At 48.5% G+C, this 19,070-nt stretch overlaps 1 protein-coding gene across 1 annotated transcript; it reads left to right on the top strand.

The window, feature by feature from the left end:
- Positions 1 to 550: 550 nt before the first annotated feature.
- LOC120663005 lies at positions 551 to 6,477 on the top strand. The gene is made up of 2 exons (XM_039942043.1): positions 551 to 2,623; positions 4,315 to 6,477. The coding sequence occupies exons 1-2, from the start codon at positions 658 to 660 to the stop codon at positions 6,342 to 6,344; spliced, it is 3,996 nt and encodes a 1,331-aa protein (XP_039797977.1). The 5' UTR covers positions 551 to 657; the 3' UTR covers positions 6,345 to 6,477.
- The last annotated feature ends 12,593 nt before the right edge of the window (positions 6,478 to 19,070 follow it).

The raw sequence follows: 19,070 nt of genomic DNA, 5'->3' as shown, positions 1-19,070 counted from the left end.
GCACCGGCCACCAGCAACTAGCCAGTCAGCAGTACTGTTCTCTCATAACAAATCAGCACCAGCCATCAGCCACAGCCAAGCGAACACAGTAATATATTTGAGAAACTAAAATCTCAAACTTAGGACATAATCGTTTTTCCTTAGTTTGAGACAGAGACTAATAAGCTCACAACCAAGCTGGGTTGATGGGTTAAAATATGAGAGAATCAATATGAAAATAAAAAAAAAAACAAGGGTATCTACTTTTGACCCAAAGACAAGGTGCACCATTAGGCTATGCTATAATATTGAGGAATGTTTTAAATCACGTAGCGTACTTGATATTTTGTCTTACGGACGCAGATTCAGTAACTTTCTTCAAACAAGTCACAACGTAACTTTCACATCCATCTTCACCCTCTAAATCCAATGTAATGATTGTCCTTCATCTTGACCAAAAAGAAAACAAGAACGATTATTGAGCCCACCTGTCAGCCTCAGTGTTTTCTTCCTCCTCCGTGACTCTGCGCCAGTGCGTCTCATTCAGTGGCGCGACCTGCGTTCCGCCTCTCCCATTGGCGCGTTTTGACGTCCGCAGCAGCTCCGCGACACCTTTGTTTGCCTCTCTGCACAAGTGCAATTAGCCTCACTCAATCCAACAAACTCAAAGTGACCTCCATGCCTGGAAACAAGCAGCTTCTAGCTGTATGCTTCCTCCTCCTGGTGGTCCTCAACCTTGCAGCCCTCACCGCCGGCGACGATCACCAGCTCCTGTACTCCGGCTTCGCCGGCAGCAACCTCATCCTCGACGGCGCAGCTACCGTCACGGGGAGCGGCCTCCTCGAGCTCACCAACGGCACGCTCCGGCTCAAAGGCCATGCCATCTATCCCACACCGCTGCGCTTCCGCGACGCGTCGTCCAACAGTAGCGCGATGAGGTCCTTCTCCACCTCGTTCGTGTTCGGCATCCTCTCCGCCTACCCCGACGTGAGCGCCAACGGCATCGCCTTCTTCGTCGCGGAGAGCAAGGACTTCTCCGGGGCGATGGCGGCGCAGTACCTCGGCCTCAACGGCAGCAACAACGGCAACACCACCAACCGCGTCTTCGCCGTCGAGCTCGACACCATGCAGAACAACGAGTTCAGGGACATCAGCGACAACCACGTCGGGATCGACATCAACAGCCTCGTCTCGGTGGACTCTACCAACGCCGGCTACCACGACGACGGCGGCGGCGACTTCCACAGCCTGACGCTGATCAGCCACGAGGCGATGCAGGTGTGGGTGGACTACGACGGCCAGACCAAGAAGATCAACGTGACCCTGGCTCCCCTCAAGATGGGCAAACCTGTCAGGCCGCTGCTCTCGGCAACTCACGACCTCTCAACGGTGATCCCCGACATGGCATACATTGGCTTCTCATCGTCCACAGGGTTAGTCAACTCAAGACACTATGTTCTTGGATGGAGCTTCGCCATGGATGGTCCCGCGCCAGCCATCGACATCGCCAAGCTGCCCAAGCTACCCCGTGAGTTCCCAAAACCAAGATCCAAGGTCATGGAAATCATCCTACCAATTGTCACAGCAGCAGTGGTCCTCTTTCTGGGTGCAGTCCTTGTTCTACTTAGGAGAAGGCAGCTAAGGTACAGTGAACTTAGGGAAGATTGGGAAGTCGAGTTCGGACCGCATCGGTTCTCGTACAAGGATTTGTTCCGTGCCACAGAAGGGTTCAAGAACAAAAATCTGTTGGGAGTAGGAGGGTTTGGCAAAGTATACAGGGGAGTTCTTGGTGTGTCTAAATGCGAGATCGCCGTGAAGAGGGTGTCACACAACTCGAAGCAGGGCATGAAGGAATTTGTTGCTGAGATTGTTAGCATCGGGCGCATGCAACATCCTAACCTTGTTCAGTTACTCGGTTATTGCCGTCGGAAAGGTGAACTGCTTTTGGTTTACGAGTACATGCCGAATGGGAGCCTGGATAAGTATTTGTATTGCCAAGAGAGCAAGGCTACTCTAAATTGGGCACAAAGGCTGGGTATCATCAAAGGCATCGCATCAGGCTTGATCTACCTCCATGAGGAATGGGAAAAGGTTGTCGTCCACCGCGACATCAAGGCGAGCAATGTGCTACTCGACAGTGGTATGAATGGTCGATTAGGAGACTTTGGGCTTGCTATGTTGTATGACCACAGTGACAACCCCCAAACCTCGCATGTTGTTGGCACCATAGGATACCTTGCTCCTGAGCTTGGATGCACCAGTAAGGCGACCACTTTGACCGATGTGTTCGCCTTTGGCATATTCGTTCTTGAGGTCATTTGTGGGCAAAAGCCCATCATGCAGGATTCAGAAGACAACCAACTCATGTTGGTTGATTGGGTGGTCGAGCATTGGAAACAAACATCGCTAATTGGTACTGTGGATGCCAAGCTCCAAGGTGACTACAATGTTGATGAGGCATGCATAGCACTGAAGGTAGGGTTGTTATGCTCTCATCCCTTTCCTGAAGCAAGGCCCTGTATGCGGCAAGTCCTGCAGTATCTAAACGGTGAAGTGGCAGTGCCAGAGCTGGTTCCAGCACATCTAGGCTTCCAAATGCTGACACTGATGCAGAATGAAGGGTTCGACTCGTACATCATGTCATATCCTTCATCAGTCGATAGCATTTCAAACCTTGTGCAAGAACGACAAGAAGAATTTCCAACCTTGTGCTAGCTAGTGGTTTTGATATACACCTAGCTTTATGTTGTGTGTACCTATAGATACCTAGTTACCTACTCACATGCTTTGGATTTTTTGTTAATTAGTTTCTTTAGCTATGTGATAATAAGAAAGAAAGTTGCATCATTCTAGTGAGCCACAAGCTGATCTCATGCTATCAAGTTTGATTTCAAATCCTTTGACGGTATAACTTAAAATTTTCAAGTGTGTTGCTGCGATCGAAAATAAATCAACGTTGGCTGAAAAAATCGTGGATGTCATATCTGGAATTTATTTCATGGTACAATAGTATTTTTTTAAAAAAACAGCCGGCAAGAGCTTTATCCGACATATATTAAAGTAGGAGTGCAAACGCTAACAAAAAAAAGAGAGATAACAGTAGCAAAAGAAGCCCAAGCTCTCTCAAAGTACGAATCTAGGGTGGTAATGGACCATGGCCCTAATGCTTTCTTCACAATCTTATTTGGCCCTTCAATTTTTTAGCTCAAAATTGAATAAGATTAGAGCCATATCCAGGGTCCTGCCCTTAGATTATTTAGACAAAAAAATTAAGGCCCTTTACCACTCCTGAGTACGATAGGATTAAATTTTTCATATTTATCCTATGATCTTCTTGTAATTATTTTGTATAGCATGCGTGGACTGATGTGACACCTTTGTTATTTCAAACATAGGAACAGAAAATTCTTTGGCTGCAAGCGTGCCTAGTGTACGTAGAAAGAGAAACATGCCTTGTATGGGGACGGCAAACATCAGCTTCACCGTCATCAGCGTGACCAGGGATGAACAAGTTGCAGATGCAGTAGGCAACCTAATTTCCCAACAACTGCATCAGTATTATATTTAATGACACCTGCATAGATGATTGAGACAATTATGCAGGTAGCAATAGCATATCACTAACAAAATTCAGATAATTAAGAAGATTCGGCGGTACTAATCTTTCAGTCCAAACATGACCTCCGGACTATATCGTTCATAGTCTCCACTTGAGTGAACTCGTGGTATATATGATAGTCCTCAATACTTCTTTTATAATGTAAAATAAAAACCTTCTTATCTCGATGCAAACATATTTTATCCAGCTTTGCACCAACGCAAAGCTGGATAAAACCTTAATACAAATGATTTTTAACATGCCACATGCTGTAAAATGTTTTTCTTTCGCATGGCCTCTTGTGGATTGACAGGCGTCCTAATTAGTATAGCCAATCATACACAATCTTCTTTTAGAGTGTAATCTTGTCAGTTAGCTTATGGCTGATAACTCCCGGTGACTTTGACTGATGACTTGATTGGTCATTCCCTGTAGCTTTCTCCGGCCGGCCGGTCGTCATGTTCTCCCCAGCTCCGATTTTCAAACACGCATGCGTGCCGGCCAATGTGTTCACCACCAGTTCACACTGCTGCATCCGCGTGTGAGCTACAGATAGCTACCCGTGAGTTATCAATTTGTTTGATTGCCCAAACTTTTTTAGCGGTGTGTTATCATCTTAAATAAAATAAGTCTGCTTTGGAATTTCCTTTGCCTCTAGCTAGCTTCCGAGAACCAACAGCACTCAGTGTACTACAGCATAGAGGGAAACATTCCAGTCGCATGAATGGTGGTAGCACACATGCTCTGCCATCTACTCCCCATTCTCTTCCTTGGCCATGGCCTTCTTGGATCCTTAGCTGCCGACGGCAGCAACGGCGACCAATTCGTCTACACCGGCTTCACCGGCGCAAACCTCACTCTCGACGGCGGCGCCACGGTCACCGCGACCGGCCTCCTCGAGCTCACCAACGGCACGACCCACCAGAAAGGCCACGCCTTCCACCCGGCTCCTCTGCGCCTCCGCGGGTCCCCGGATGGCACGGTGCAGTCCTTCTCGGTGGCCTTCGTCTTCGGCATCGTCTCCAGCTACCTCGACTTCAGCACCCATGGCTTGGCCCTTGTCGTCGCGCCCGGCAGCAGGAGCCTGTCCAGCGCGCTGACGGACCAGTACATGGGGCTCACCAACGCCCAGAACGACGGCAACGCGACCAACCACATGTTCGCCGTCGAGCTCGACACCGTGCAGAACATCGAGTTCCACGACATCAACGCCAACCATGTGGGCATCGACATCAACAGCCTCAGCTCCGTGCTATCCAATGACGCAGGCTACTACCACGACAGCAATGGCAGCTTCCAAAATTTAAGCCTCATCAGCCGTGAAGCTATGCAGGTTTGGGTGGACTACGACGGAGTGACCATGCAGATCAACGTGACCATTGCTCCCCTTGCAACGGTGAAACCCAACAAGCCATTGCTCTCTTACATCTACAACCTGTCAACCGTGCTAGCAGAGCCGTCGTACATCGGCTTCTCATCGGCAACCGGACCGGGGAATTCACGGCACTACGTTCTCGGTTGGAGCTTCGGCATGAACAGACCTGCTCCAGTGATCGACGTCACCAAGTTGCCCAAGCTTCCCCAACTATTGGGCTCCAAGCCTCGCTCAAAGGTGTTGGAGATAACCCTGCCGATTGCGAGTGCCGCACTCGTTCTCGCAGCGGGCATCGTCTTGATTCTACTTGTGCGAAGGCGGTCGAGGTACACTGAGCTGCGGGAAGACTGGGAGAGCGAGTTCGGACCGCATCGGTTCGCATACAAAGATCTGTTCCATGCCACACAAGGGTTTAAGGACCAGCACTTGCTTGGTGCTGGAGGCTTTGGCATGGTATACAAGGGACGGCTTCAAAAGTCCAGAGTGGAAGTCGCTGTGAAGAAGGTGTCCCATGGGTCAAAGCAAGGGATGAAAGAGTTCATCGCGGAGATTGTGAGCATCGGCCGCATCAGGCACCGTAACCTTGTGCAGTTACTCGGCTACTGTCGCCGAAAAGATGAGCTCATTCTAGTTTATGACTACATGCCCAATGGTAGCCTCGACAAGTACCTATACAGCGAAGAAGAAGATGACCCAGTAACCTTGGATTGGGCTCAAAGATTTCACATAATCAAAGGTGTTGCTTTCGGCCTACACTACCTGCACGAGAGGTGGGAGAAAGTCATCGTCCACCGCGACATCAAGACCAGCAATGTGCTGCTCGACAGAGAAATGAATGGGCGACTCGGTGACTTCGGCCTCGCAAAGTTGTACGAGCACGGTGCCAACCCTCAAACTACTCGTGTGGTTGGCACCACGGGGTACCTAGCACCGGAGCTGGTGCGGACGGGCAAGGCGACCCCTCTGACCGATGTTTTTGCCTTCGGCACCTTCATGCTCGAGGTCACATGCGGGCAGAGACCGATCAAGCAGGACGTGCAAGGCAACCAGTTCTTGCTGGTCGACTGGGTGCTCCAGCACTGGCACGGCGAGTCGCTCCTCGAGACCGTGGACCCAAGGCTGCGAGGAGGCGAGTACAACTCCGGCGAGGTGCGGCTTGTGCTTCAGGTAGGATTGTTGTGCGCGCACCCATCTGCCACCGCAAGGCCCAGCATGCAGCAAGTCTTGCAGTATCTTGAAGGGGAGATGCCACTCCCGGAGATGACGCGAGGAGAACCGAGCTTCGACGTGCTGGCTCTCATGCAAAGGAAAGGGTTCAACGTCATGTCATGCCCGTGCTCGTCGACGATGGTGAGCGTGGGCACCATATCCGACCTATCAGGAGGAAGATGACGCTGATGCTGTTTGACTTGGTTACTACTGTATATGACACATCTTTTTATTTCAATAACTAGTCGGTCAACCCGTGCAACCGCACGGGCTAATTAGAATTAATATAAAAATAAGATCAATGATTATAATTATCTATCTCATGCCCTTTTCATCTATTAAATATTCTAACACATACTCTAAAATATATATTTTTATTATTTAGTTACAATAGATTTTATTTTATACATCTCCATATGTATTCAATATATATTTAGTTGAACTATTTAATTGTGAATTGGTGTTCGTATCTCTTCCATCATACATGAATATATGGTGACATATATTGTGGGTAGTATTTTTATATAAATAATATATTAATAATGATAGAAATAGTAATTTTAGAATTTTATATTGGTGCATCTTAATATATTATTGTAATTATATAATTTAGATTCAGATTTATGAGTAATTTAACTTGTAATAATAATAACATAATTGGATAATTTATATGCAAATTTAGGGGGGTATTTGTATTACTATAACAATGGCATAGGTGGGTAATTTACACAAAGATTAGGGGGTTACTTTAGATTTTTTTATAATGGCAGAGGTGGGTAATTTAGATACATATTTAGGGGGTTACTTTAGTCTATGTTCATAATGGCAGAGATGAGTAATTTATTAGTAAAGATAACAGATCCGATGGTTATTAGAATTAGAGTTGTTGGATTGATGGCGGGATGTTTCTGATTTTTGTGAGAATTTATAGGATTTCTCTAATTTTTCAGAGTGTCCACTTAGGATCCTAGGTGGTTTCACGTGAAGGCTCCAAAGGAGCCTCCAATTAGTAATACTAAGATTGATCCAACCCACATCTTTTGATTTCAATAATTATTTTTTTACCAAAAGAAATAATCAAAAACTAATGTGATGTGAATACACGTTATATATCTTTGCTCCACTCAAAACACAGAACAATGAAAAGGTGACTCCTATAAATCAGTCGACCTGCATCCGTTTTCTTGGGAGAAATTAGGGAAGATTAGAACAAAGGCCAACTTCATTTTCATGTTTTTTTTTTGGACACCTAACGTGTCTTCTTCGGCCTTGTTCCGTGAGAAGAGAAATCGCCGTCCAAGTGTCGAACGCCGCCGGCGACTGGAAGCCAGTAATGAGCAGGCCGTTGCATTGGGAGGCGGTTGGTCGGCGCCGGCGTGGAGAGCAAAGCGGAGCTGCCGGTGGCAGGCCTTGTAGCGATCCTCGACGAGGGTGAAGTTGCGGCGGTGGGCGGGTAGGGGACGGGGATGAAGAGGCGCTGTATGTCTCGCTTGCGAGTTGACCAAGTTGTAGCCGTGCTGCCTGTTCTCTGTCCATTGCCACAGGTGAATGGAGTGCTGTCAAATTGATTCAGACATTCAGTCTGATATCTCAGCGGAAGTTATTTTTCAGTTCATGCTTATTACAGCCACCTGGTACTGATATATAGCTCAGTTTGCCACTTTGCTTCTCCTTCCTTAAAAATGTATCATTATGATGATCCGGTTCCCTGATCAATCTGCGACAAAACATGCAATTCTTGTAGTAACTGTTTTTTGGTAAAATTCCCTGCAGCAGCAGATCGTATTCAGATACTATACACAACAGACAGTTTGAAAACCTTCAGATTCAGCCTGACGCAATGGACAGTATCTGAATACTGTACACAACCTCCAGATACTGTACACAATAGGGAATAGCAGTACAACAAATTTCTCTGCAGTGCACGAAAATGTGAACTGCCTTAGGCCTTGTTCGGTTGGACATGGATCTATTCGGGGCCGGGAATGATAGAAACAATAAGAGATATAACAAGAGGCCGGGTTTCATTCTGGATCAAAAACTAATTGCAACATAATAGACTCATAATAGGTGCAATAAGAGATAAGGATTGATTCCACACCTCTACACTCATGGATTGATTCCATGTCTTTTAATGTAGCTATCATAAGCATATTTTATTGCAATTAGTTTTCGACCCGGAATGAATTCCAATCTCTTATTATATTTCTTATTGTTTGTATCATTCCCGGCCCGGAATGAATCTATGTCTAACCGAACAAGCCCTAATGGATTTCAGACCATATTGTCAGCACCATCACAAACACTTGATCATCCACGTGATCTGATGTACTCCATTTCAGTGACAACAACCTAGCTAATTATGTTCACCTTGACACTAGCTAGATTATTCATGTGCAGAGTGAAAATCGGAGACGGCCTGTAGCTGCGAAGATCTTCCTCTGGGATAACCGGTCAGCCTGCCGCGTCGGTCTTGTCCAAATGAGATGCTTCGTTCCATGCCCGCCGTCTCCACCATGAACGTCGACGAGGCCCTGTTGAAGTTGCTGAGGAATGTTGAGTACCCTCTCCTGGCTGTGATGAGTGAATTGTCAACCGTGCGGTGTGATCGTGTGCTTGGTCTTTGGTTGCAGGTACACGGGCGTCGAGTGTCGACGGAGAGCTGCCGTGGAGGTGTTGTGGCCGATAGACCGTGCGGTGGACGGCGGTGAAGGGCAGCCGGGACCGGAGCTCGGGCCGGGCGGCAGCTGTGGCGTCCACTCCTGGATCGAGGGCGCAAGTGCCGGTGGATGGCGGGTTTTTTGGTTTGCGGCACAAAACCAAGCTGGCGGACGGCGGTTAAAGACGCCAAGTCGTGGAGGCACGGGCGTCGGTCTCGGTGCTGGTGGAGGAACAGGCGTCGACGGCGTCTAGGGCTTCGCTGCGGCCGAGGAGGTGACGGGCGTCGGGCGACGTCTAGGGCCATAAGAAGACCGAGGCGGGAATGGCGTCTAGGGCCACGGCGTGGAGGCGGGAATCTTCCCGCGCGTGGAGTTTTAGCGGTTTTCTCAAAACCGCCCCCGACTCGGTTTCGGCAGTTTTCCAAAAACTGCCCCCTCTGAAGATTCCAAAAGGACGCGTGGCGACATCAGAGTAATTGTGTCGGGTCGAAGCAAATATCTCCAAGTCGTCGCAGCCGTTTGATGGTCTTCAATGTATCTTTTCCGGTTTTGCCCCTACGGGCCTTCTAGTTTATTTTCTAGCCTTAGGGGTAGTTTAGTCTTTTCGTGTTTAGAGTTAGTGGGAGATATTTAGTTAGTGGACAGCCCTCCCTCTCTATCTCTCTCTCTCCCGTTTTTGCCCAGACGAGAGCATCTCCCTGGCGCCTGCCTCTTCCTTCTCTGTTCCTCCCTCTTCCTCTCTCTGGGGTACAATTTCATCCATGGATTCTTGAGACTTTGTACTAAGATTGATTGGGAAAGGAGGCTCTCTCCTCCTTGTGCCCTCGAGGCTTTTGAATTTGAATCAATCTTGTACTTTGAATGTCTTTTGTGTGATGAATTTTGGTTCTCCCGTTTTGTTCTTTGTGCATGAGATTGAGGGCAGTTTCTAGATGATTTTGTGACTCCTTGGGGTGCTTCTAATCCATCTAGCCTAGTGCTAAATTCCCCGGAATCACGAGTCCCTTCTATTGGAGATTTTCGCGTTCTTGAGAAAACCCCGTTCTTGCTCGGGAATTGCTCGATTCCTCCCAAACCATGGAGTGATTCGTCGATTCCTTTGGTGGGTATGTTCACAAGGTCTTTGTGATCGTGCCTGCAAAATTTGGTGAGGTTTGGACTTGTTTTGATCCTCCAATCGTCAAGTCTTGGATCGAACCGAGAGGAAAAACAGAGTTTCTGCGTCGGGTTGGATTTTTCCTATCACCGGTTGAACCGGCGTTGCCAATGATTCAACCGGTGTTCAATTGGGGTTTTCGACCTAGGTTTTTGGTTGCACCGGTGCTTTAGTCTCTATGTGCATCGGATCAACTGGCGTTACCACTGGGTTTGCTGTTTTGCCTGTTCAACCGGCGTATAGAATTTCCTTGATGTCGGTTTAACCGGTGTTCAGCACATTTCGATTTGGTGTTCCTCTGGACAACTGTACCGGCGCTCGTGAACGATTTCGTCGGTTCATCCGGTGTTCAGTTCATCCATTTTGAGGTCACTCTGGACAACTGCACCGGCGTTATAATTTGATTTTGTCGGATCATCCAATTCACTATCGCCGGATGAACCGACGCTTTTTAAACAGTTGCGTCGGATCAACCGGTGATAGCTTTTCTCTGCTGCCGGCTCTGTCTCACCGGTTTAACCGACGTATTCAAGTTCATATACGTCGGATGAACCGGTGAGTTATACCATGCGTTTTTAGCACGGTTTCTGCATGTTTGCCTCCGCGTTTTGTCTCGCTTATTCCTAAGGTTGCTTTGTGTTGGTGTAGCTTCTCCATAGGTACTCCGCACTTCACCTAGGACGTTTGGGTTGGGTGCACACTTGGGATCTTAAGCCGTACTTCCGATTTGAGAAAAATTTTAATCGGCTCCCATTCACCCCCCTCATCTGATCGCCTTTTTCGGTCCCTCAATTGGTATCAAAGCTTGGTTAAGGTTTTCATTACCCTAACCGGTTCGAAAACCCTTTGGCGACCATGGCAAGTCTTGGTAAAATCCCTGTGTTTACCGGCGAGGACTATGCTTACTGGAAGGTTCGCATGCGGGCTTTCTTGCAGAGCTTGGGAGCTGAGGTTTGGGATATCACCAAGAACCAGGCTTACGAGGTGCTTGCCGTTCGGGTCACTCCTCTTCAAGTGACCGAGCACGAGGCTAACGCCAAGGCTGTCAATGCCTTGTTCGCTGGCGTTTCTCGTGCGGAGTTCTCACGCGTCCAGGGTTTTCAGGAAGCCCACAAGATTTGGATGTGCCTTGAGAACTACCACGAGGGCACACCTCAGGTTAAGACTAGACTTTTCGAGACTCACCGGCGTGAATATGAGAACTTCACACAGGGGCCGGGTGAGAGCATTGGCGACATGTTCAGTTGGTTTCAATCGATTGTGAACAAAGTCAGTGCTAACAGATCTGCTGATGCCCTTGACTACACAGAGCATGAGAAGGCTCTCAAGTTGCTCTACGCACTTGACTGCTCTGTATGGGATCTCAAGGTGAACACAATCATCGAGTCTGCAGGCTATGAGACTCTGACCATGAATGAGCTCTTCAGCAAGCTCAAGGCCACTAAGGTGGATAACCAGACACGAGTCAAGTGCAATGGTGCCCCTCCTTCCAAGAGCATCGCTCTTGTGACTGGCCCAGGTGGATCGAGCTCTAATGCTAACTCTGCTCTTGGCTTTTCTCTTGCCTCTTTGTCTTCTGTTACAGATGAGCAGTTGGAGACGCTGGGCGACGACGACTTGTGCCTCCTCATCAGCAAGTTCCATCGTGTCTACCACAACAGGTAGAGGCGAAAGAACCCCGGGTGCTATCACTGCGGCGATCTGAACCACTTCGTCGCTGACTGCCCCAAGAAGTCCGGCGGTGGCCAGAACAACAAGTTCGACTGCTACCGCCACCGCGACCGCGACGAGGGAAGCTCCAACAAGGAGCGTCGGTGCCACAAGCACCGCAGCCGTGACCGGGACAAGGGAGGGCGCTTCGACAAGGAGTCGATCAAGAAGCGCTTCCAGTACAAGGCCAAGAAGTCGGAGAAGGCTTTCTTGGCGCAGCTCAGCGACCTTGACAAGAGCTCCGACACCGACCGCTCTTCTTCATCGACCTCCGACGACGACGACAAGAAGAAGAAGAAGCGGGACAAGGAAGCCACCGGCTTCATCAGCGTTTGCTTGGCGGCCGATCGGCACAAGAGTTTCTGCACCATGGCGGGTGAGGCCAATGGTGCTCGTGCGTCTCCAGGTGGATATGCTACACCGACGCACAACGACGCTTCTCCTGGGTCCGAGAGTGATTCAAAGGTAAACTCCACTATCGACCTGCTTGATACTAAGGTTAGGGAGTTGTATGCCGCTCTCGATAATCAGAAAAAGCTGCTTAAGGAAGTAGCTAGAGAGCGTAAGCGGCTTAGGGCTGAGCTGGCTTGTCCTAAAGAGAAATCTGGTGAGGATGAGTGCGCTGGCTGCATATCTCACATGAACGATCTTGTTGCTCTCCGTGCCAAGCATGATGAGAACGTAGCGAACTTAGATGTTGCCAAGATCTCGCTGGCTGACGTGTCTCACGAGCTAGCCAGGGCCAAGCATGAGCTTGAATTGGCCAAGGATGCTCCTATCGTTAGTGATGTGCTTGAATGTGATGAGTGCTCCATCTTTAAGTCTGATCTAGCTTCTTTGCAGTCTAAGTTTGCTGCTGTTGTGTGTGAGCTAGAGGAGCTTAGGTCTAGGCCTGTTCTGCTTGGTGCTTGTAAGCTTTGTCCCATGCTTAGGTCGGAGCTAGATGAGAAGAACGCTTTGATTATGTCTTTGGGGAAGACTAAGGTCGTGGAGTCTAGCCCACCTATTGATTGTCTTGTTTACCCTGGTCTGATTTTTGATTTGGATGATCTTGCGGTAGAGAAAGCCAACTTGGAGAATGAGAACACATATCTTAGGGCGATTCTTGGTTGGGTTTCTGGTCGTGAGCCGCAGTTGGGCATGATGATCAAACAGTTTAAGCGTGGTGATGGGTTTGGGGTCGGTTACACCTACACGCAGTCGACTTTGACATGTTGTATGGTAAGATCGGCATGACTGCTGGAGTTCCGAGTGCTCTAAACACGGCTAGTACGAGCACGCAGCCTTTGCTTGTTGACCCCGTGGATGGTGTGCTAAAAGAACCACCAAAATCACCTCCACAGAAGCATGTTTGGGTTTCAAAGCCCAATGAGCTAAAGAATCCCCTCGATACGCTCCCTGCTGCCACAGCCCAGGTTGCCCAGAAGAAGGGGGTTGCTCCTTTCTGTCCAAAGACGGGGCCTCCACCTCCCAAGAGAGAGGTGAGGTACCACTGCGAGTACTATCACAGAGATGGACACTTGGAGGAGTTTTGCTTCAGGAGGAAGCGGGCTATGAGGCGTGAGCAGGAGAGACATAACTCGGACATGTACTCTGCTCGAGTGCATGGTACTCCTCGGCGTGGTGGTAGGCAAGATGCTAGGGCGCGCCGTGTAGGTGGAGGACAGGGAGACGGTGGTGATTACCGTGCTCCAGTGGGTGGTCGCTTTGCTGGTCGTGCTCCAGGTCGTCCTCAGTACGGCTATGGACCACGGGACCGAGGCTTTGGAGAAGGTTACGAGACACCACGCTTTCCTCGCGGTGGTGGTCGTCAGCCTCGCGGTAGACGGGACAGGGGATACACTTTGCTTGATTTTGCTAACCCTTCTGTAGAGCAAATGGCTCGACACTGGTTTGCTTCACACTTTGCTAACCCCAGTGTTGAGACATTTTCTCACCCTTTGTCTCGCTACTGATGTGCAGGCCGGAGGCTTGGAGAACAGGTGGATCATGGACTCCGGGTGTTCGGGCCATATGACCAGGAATGACAAGTGGTTCTCCAGCCTCACCCCGATGTGCTCAAAGGAGTACATTGTGTTCAGGGACAATGGAAGAGGAAAGGTACGTGGAATTGGCGCTGTTCGTGTTTTCGATCGCTTTACCCTGAGAGAAGTTGCTTTGGTTTCGAACTTTGGGTTCAATTTGCTCTCTGTTTCGCAACTTCTTGATGAGGGGTTTGAAGTTCGCTTCAAGGAGGGTTGTTCTCGTGTTTTAGATTCCATAGGAGATTTGGTTTGCCAGATTTTACCTCGCGATCGGGTTTTCTTGGTTGATTTCTCTGGAACTTCTCTTGGTCCTCCTTGTTGCTTGTTGGCTGGTCCTTCTTCTGATTTGTGGAAGTGGCATAGGAGACTTGGACATTTGAGCTTTGACTTGTTGTCGAGACTTAGCTCACTTGGCCTGATCCGAGGATTGCCCAAATTGAAGTTTGAAAAGGATCTTGTTTGCCACCCGTGTCGCCACGGGAAGATGGTTGCTACCTCTCATCTGCCGATTAATCAAGTGATGACCACTCACCCTGGAGAGTTGCTACATATGGACACAGTTGGTCCTTCTCGGGTGATGTCGGTTGGTGGGAAGTGGTATGTTCTTGTGATCGTGGATGACTTTTCTCGCTATTCTTGGGTCTTTTTCATGAGAACCAAGGATGAGGCTTTCGAGTTTGTTCGAGACTTGATCTTGAGGTTGAAAAACGAGCTACCCCATGCCATGAGAGCGATTTGCAGTGACAATGGCACAGAATTCAAAAATGCTTGTTTTGACACCTTTTGCAGTGATCAAGGTCTTGAACACCAGTATTTTTTCCCCTACACTCCACAGCAGAATGGGGTTGTAGAGCGGAAGAATCGGACGCTGGTTGAGATGGCTAGGACGATGCTCGAAGAGCATAGGACTCCTAGAAAGTACTGGGCTAAGGCGGTTAACACCGCCTGTTATGTGTCCAATCGTATTTTCTTGCGTGCTTTTATGCACAAGACTTCTTATGAGTTGCGATTTGGACGCCAGCCCCGTGTTGACCATCTCAGAGTTTTCGGTTGCCAGTGTTTTGTGCTAAAGGAAGGAAAGCTTGATAAGTTTGAGTCTCGATCGTCTGACGGTATTTTTATCGGTTATGCTTCTCATTCTAGAGCTTACCGTGTGCTGATTATTGATACTAATATCGTTAGAGAGACTTGTGAAGTCACTTTCGACGAGACTGCACCGTGCAATTCTTCTGTCTTTGAAGTTGCAGGAGATGATGAGCTCGGCACCTCCATCTTTGAAGATGAGGAAGAAGAAGCTGACGAGGGTGATGCTGAGGCTACCACGCGTGCTGTGGACCCAGCTGCCTCTGCCACGAGCTCAAATGACGATGACGGCCCTGATCCGACTACATCCACTTCTCGGGGACCGATTGAGGAGGTGACCCAGTCTACACCAGCTGTTGTTGAGGAGGAGGCGACTTCGACAAGGGAAGCACCGTGGCACATTCAGCATCGTCATGCACCTCAACATATGCTAGGTGACATCAACGAGCGAGTCACCAGGTCTAAGGTAACATGTATCGCTGGCTTTGCTCATTCGGCGTTTGTTGTTTCTTTTGAGCCCAAAGATGTTGGACATGCACTTTCTAACTCCAATTGGGTCAATGCCTTGCATCAGGAACTCGAAAATTTTGAAAGGAATCAGGTTTGGGTTCTGGTTGAGCCTCCGCCTGCTTGTAACCCTATTGGAACCAAGTGGTTTTTCAAGAACAAGCAAGGAGAAGATGGGTTGGTTGTGTGGAACAAGGCTCCACTTGTAACCCAGGGGTTTTGCCAAAAGGAAGGGAAAGATTATGAGGAAACTTTTGCCCCGGTAGCACGCTTAGAAGCGATTCGAATTTTTCTTGTATTTGTTGCTTCCAAGGATTTTAAAGTTTTCCAAATGGATGTGAAATCCACCTTCTTAAATGGTTTTATTGAAGAGGAATTTTATGTGAAATAACCCCCTGGTTTTGAAAATCTTAAGTTTCCAAACCGAGTTTACAAACTTCAGAAAGCTCTTTACGGTTTGAAACAGGTGCCTAGAGCTTGTTACGATAGGTTTAAAATTTTTTTGCTTGCTCAAGGTTTTAAAATATGATGTGTTGATAAAACCTTGTTCCTCATGCGCTCTGTCTCTGACTTTTTGTTGGTTCAGATTTACGTGGATGATATCATCTTTGGTGGCTCTTCTCACGCTCTTGTTTCCAAGTTTTCTGAGCAGATGTCCAGGGAGTTCTAGATGAGCATGATGGGTGAGCTGCAGTTTTTCCTCGGGCTGCAGATCAAGCAAACTCCTCAGGGCACGTTCGTTCATCAAGCCAAGTACACCAAGGACTTACTGCGGAAGTTTGACATGAGTGGCTTGTCTCCTCAGCTGACTCCGATCAGCACATCGACGACGCTCGATGCGGACTTGGATGGCGAGGCGGTTGACCAGAAGAAGTACAGGAGCATGATTGGCTCCCTTCTATACCTGTCGGCGACCCGGCCGGACATTCAGTTTGGGGTCGGCCTCTGTGCGCGGTATCAGACTTCACCGCGCACCTCCCACAAACAAGTGGTGAAACGCATCTTCAGGTACCTCAAGTTCACTCCTGAATTCTTTCTTTGGTATTCTGCGGATTCATCTCTTGCTTTAGTTGGTTTCTCGGATGCCGATTTTGGTGGGTGCCGGTTGGATCGCAAGTCGACTTCTGGCACTTGTCACTTTCTCGGTACATTGCTAGTTTCGTGGTCCTCTCGCAAGCAAGCTAGTGTAGCGCTCTCTTCCACAGAAGCCGAATACGTTGCCGCTACTAGCTGCTGCTCTCAGATTCTTTGGATGAAACAAACCTTGCAGGATTATGGGTTGAGTTTTGGTAGGGTTTCCATCTTTGTAGACAACATGTCTTCCATTTGCATTGCAAAGAACCTAGTGCTCCATTCCAGAACCAAACACATAGACATCAGGTTCCACTTCCTGCGAGATAATCGTGAGAGAGGCGACATACACATGATCCATGTACCATCCGAGAGGCAATCCGCAAATATCCTTACCAAACCACTTGAGCTTGAGACTTTTGCTCGCTTGCGAGGGGAGCTTGGGGTTTGTTACCCCCTTTTAGTTGCTAGTTTTTCTTTGGTTAGCTTTGTAGGTCTTGGTTCCTTGTTCTCTTCGTTTTTCTAGGTTTGGTAGCTGCATTTTGCACTTGCATTATACATTTCAGCATTTTTGCATTGCTCACTTGCACTAGCATTCATGAATACTTTGCTATGATTCTCTGGTGCTTGCTAGTGTTAGTCCATAAATGTGATCATGAATAGCTTGCTCCACTGTGTATATTACATCCTCTGAGTATAGCGGCTTTTGTTTTGAAAATCTGAAAACATGGTCACCCTGTCTTGGCTACTAGCATGTTAGGGCGTGTTGATATGCTTTGCTATCTTATTCATGCTAGTGTAGCTTCTTGATACTTAACTTGTTTCAATTCATCCTGGTTCAGCAATTCATATTTGTCATGATCTAAAAATTGATAAAATTGCTTGATATGTGTTTGAAATGGAATGGGAAGATCCAGGTGGGGTTGCTTGTCGCACTGATCGAGCTTTCGGGACGGCTCACTTTGCACTTGTGAGAACCCGGGCAAGGCTGTGCATGACTGAAACGAGTGTCTTAAGCTTCTGATTGCCTTTGGCATAGGCTTGGCCTCGTTGCTAAGTAAAGCATGACAAGCTTTCAACCCCTGGCTTTAACATTTGCTTGATATAATTTGATTGCATAATGGATGTTTGCAACATGCCTTGGCTGTTTTTGGCTCACCTGTATGAATTTGTTTAGCACTGGTTTCCATTCCCTACTTGTTAGTGCTAGATCATGGGTGATACTTTTATTTCTGCTAAACTGAACTTGCTTAGCTCTAGACTGATTTGATATACCCTGTTGAGCTAGATGCAGGTCTTGTTTATGGATGCACACATGCTTGTGACTAGATGTTGCTCATATCCTTGTATCCCTGAATGCTTTCACTTACACCTCCTGCATTTTATTCATTGCATAGTATATTTTCAGGGGGAGTCTCAGTTTCAGGGGGAGCTTTAGGCCTTTTAGACTTGATGTGTGCATGTGCCAACAAGGGGGAGAAGTTTTAGGGGGAGAAGTTTTAGTGATCAAACAAGGGGAGATTTGTTTGATTTTTGAGAGAACCAAAAACTTGTTGTGCACAGGGCCTTGAGAGTGCATACATGTGGTGAGAGTTGCACTGGTGAGGGGGAAATGCATTTCAGTGGGAGTTTCTGCTTTGTTTAGTTCCTATTTTCCTCTTCGCTTTTGGCATGACTGTGTCGAGCCCTGCCTCTGTCTTTGAGGAGTCATGCTTGTGTTTGATCGATTGCGTTGAGCCGTTGCCTTTGTCTTAGGGAATCGATCTTTGCATGGTCAAGTGACTTGTCCCTACTTCTTTCGAGCTTTTGTCACTTGTTCAAGTTCTCTTTCTTCTTTGTTCTTCTCGGTTTTTGCTTCTCTCTTGGTTCGTTAGTGGTGTGTTGACAATGCACTCATCAAGGGGGGCATTGAGGAATGTTGAGTACCCTCTCCTGGCTGTGATGAGTGAATTGTCAACTGTGCAGTGTGATCATGTGCTTGGTCCTTGGTTGCAGGTACACGGGCGTCGAGTGTCGACGGAGAGCTGCCGTGGAGGTGCTGTGGCCGATGGACCGTGAGGTGGACGGCGGTGAAGGGCAGCCGGGACCGGAGCTCGGGCCAGGCGGCAGCTGTGGCGTCCACTCCTGGATCGAGGGCGCAAGTGCCTGTGGATGGCCGGTTTTTTGGTTTGCGCCACAAAACCAAGCTGGCGGACGGCGGTTGAAGACGCCAAGTCGTGATGGCACGGGCGTCGGTCTCGGTGCTGGTGGAGGAACGGGCGTCGAAGGCGTCTAGGGCTTCGCTGCGGGCGAGGAGGTGACGGGCGTCGGGCGGCGTCTAGGGCCGTCAGAAGACGGAGGCGGGAACGGCGTCTAGGGCCACGGCGTGGAGGCGGGAATCTTCCCGCGCGTGGAGTTTTTGCGGTTTTCTCAAAACCGCCCCCGACTCGGTTTCGGCAGTTTTCCAAAAACTGCCCCCTCTGAAGATTCCAAAAGGACGCGTGGCGACATCAGAGTAATTGTGTCGGGTCGAAGCAAATATCTCCAAGTCGTCGCAGCCGTTGGATGATCTTCAATGTATCTTTTCCGGTTTTGCCCCTACGGGCCTTCTAGTTTATTTTCTAGCCTTAGGGGTAGTTTAGTCTTTTCGTGTTTAGAGTTAGTGGGAGATATTTAGTTAGTGGACAGCCCTCCCTCTCTATCTCTCTCTCTCCCGTTT

This window comes from Panicum virgatum, chromosome 2N (assembly GCF_016808335.1).
Source record: "Panicum virgatum strain AP13 chromosome 2N, P.virgatum_v5, whole genome shotgun sequence".
NCBI classification, from domain to species: domain Eukaryota; kingdom Viridiplantae; phylum Streptophyta; class Magnoliopsida; order Poales; family Poaceae; genus Panicum; species Panicum virgatum.
The sequence above is the reverse complement of the archived record's forward strand: the minus strand, read 5'-3'. Positions and strand labels throughout refer to the sequence as shown.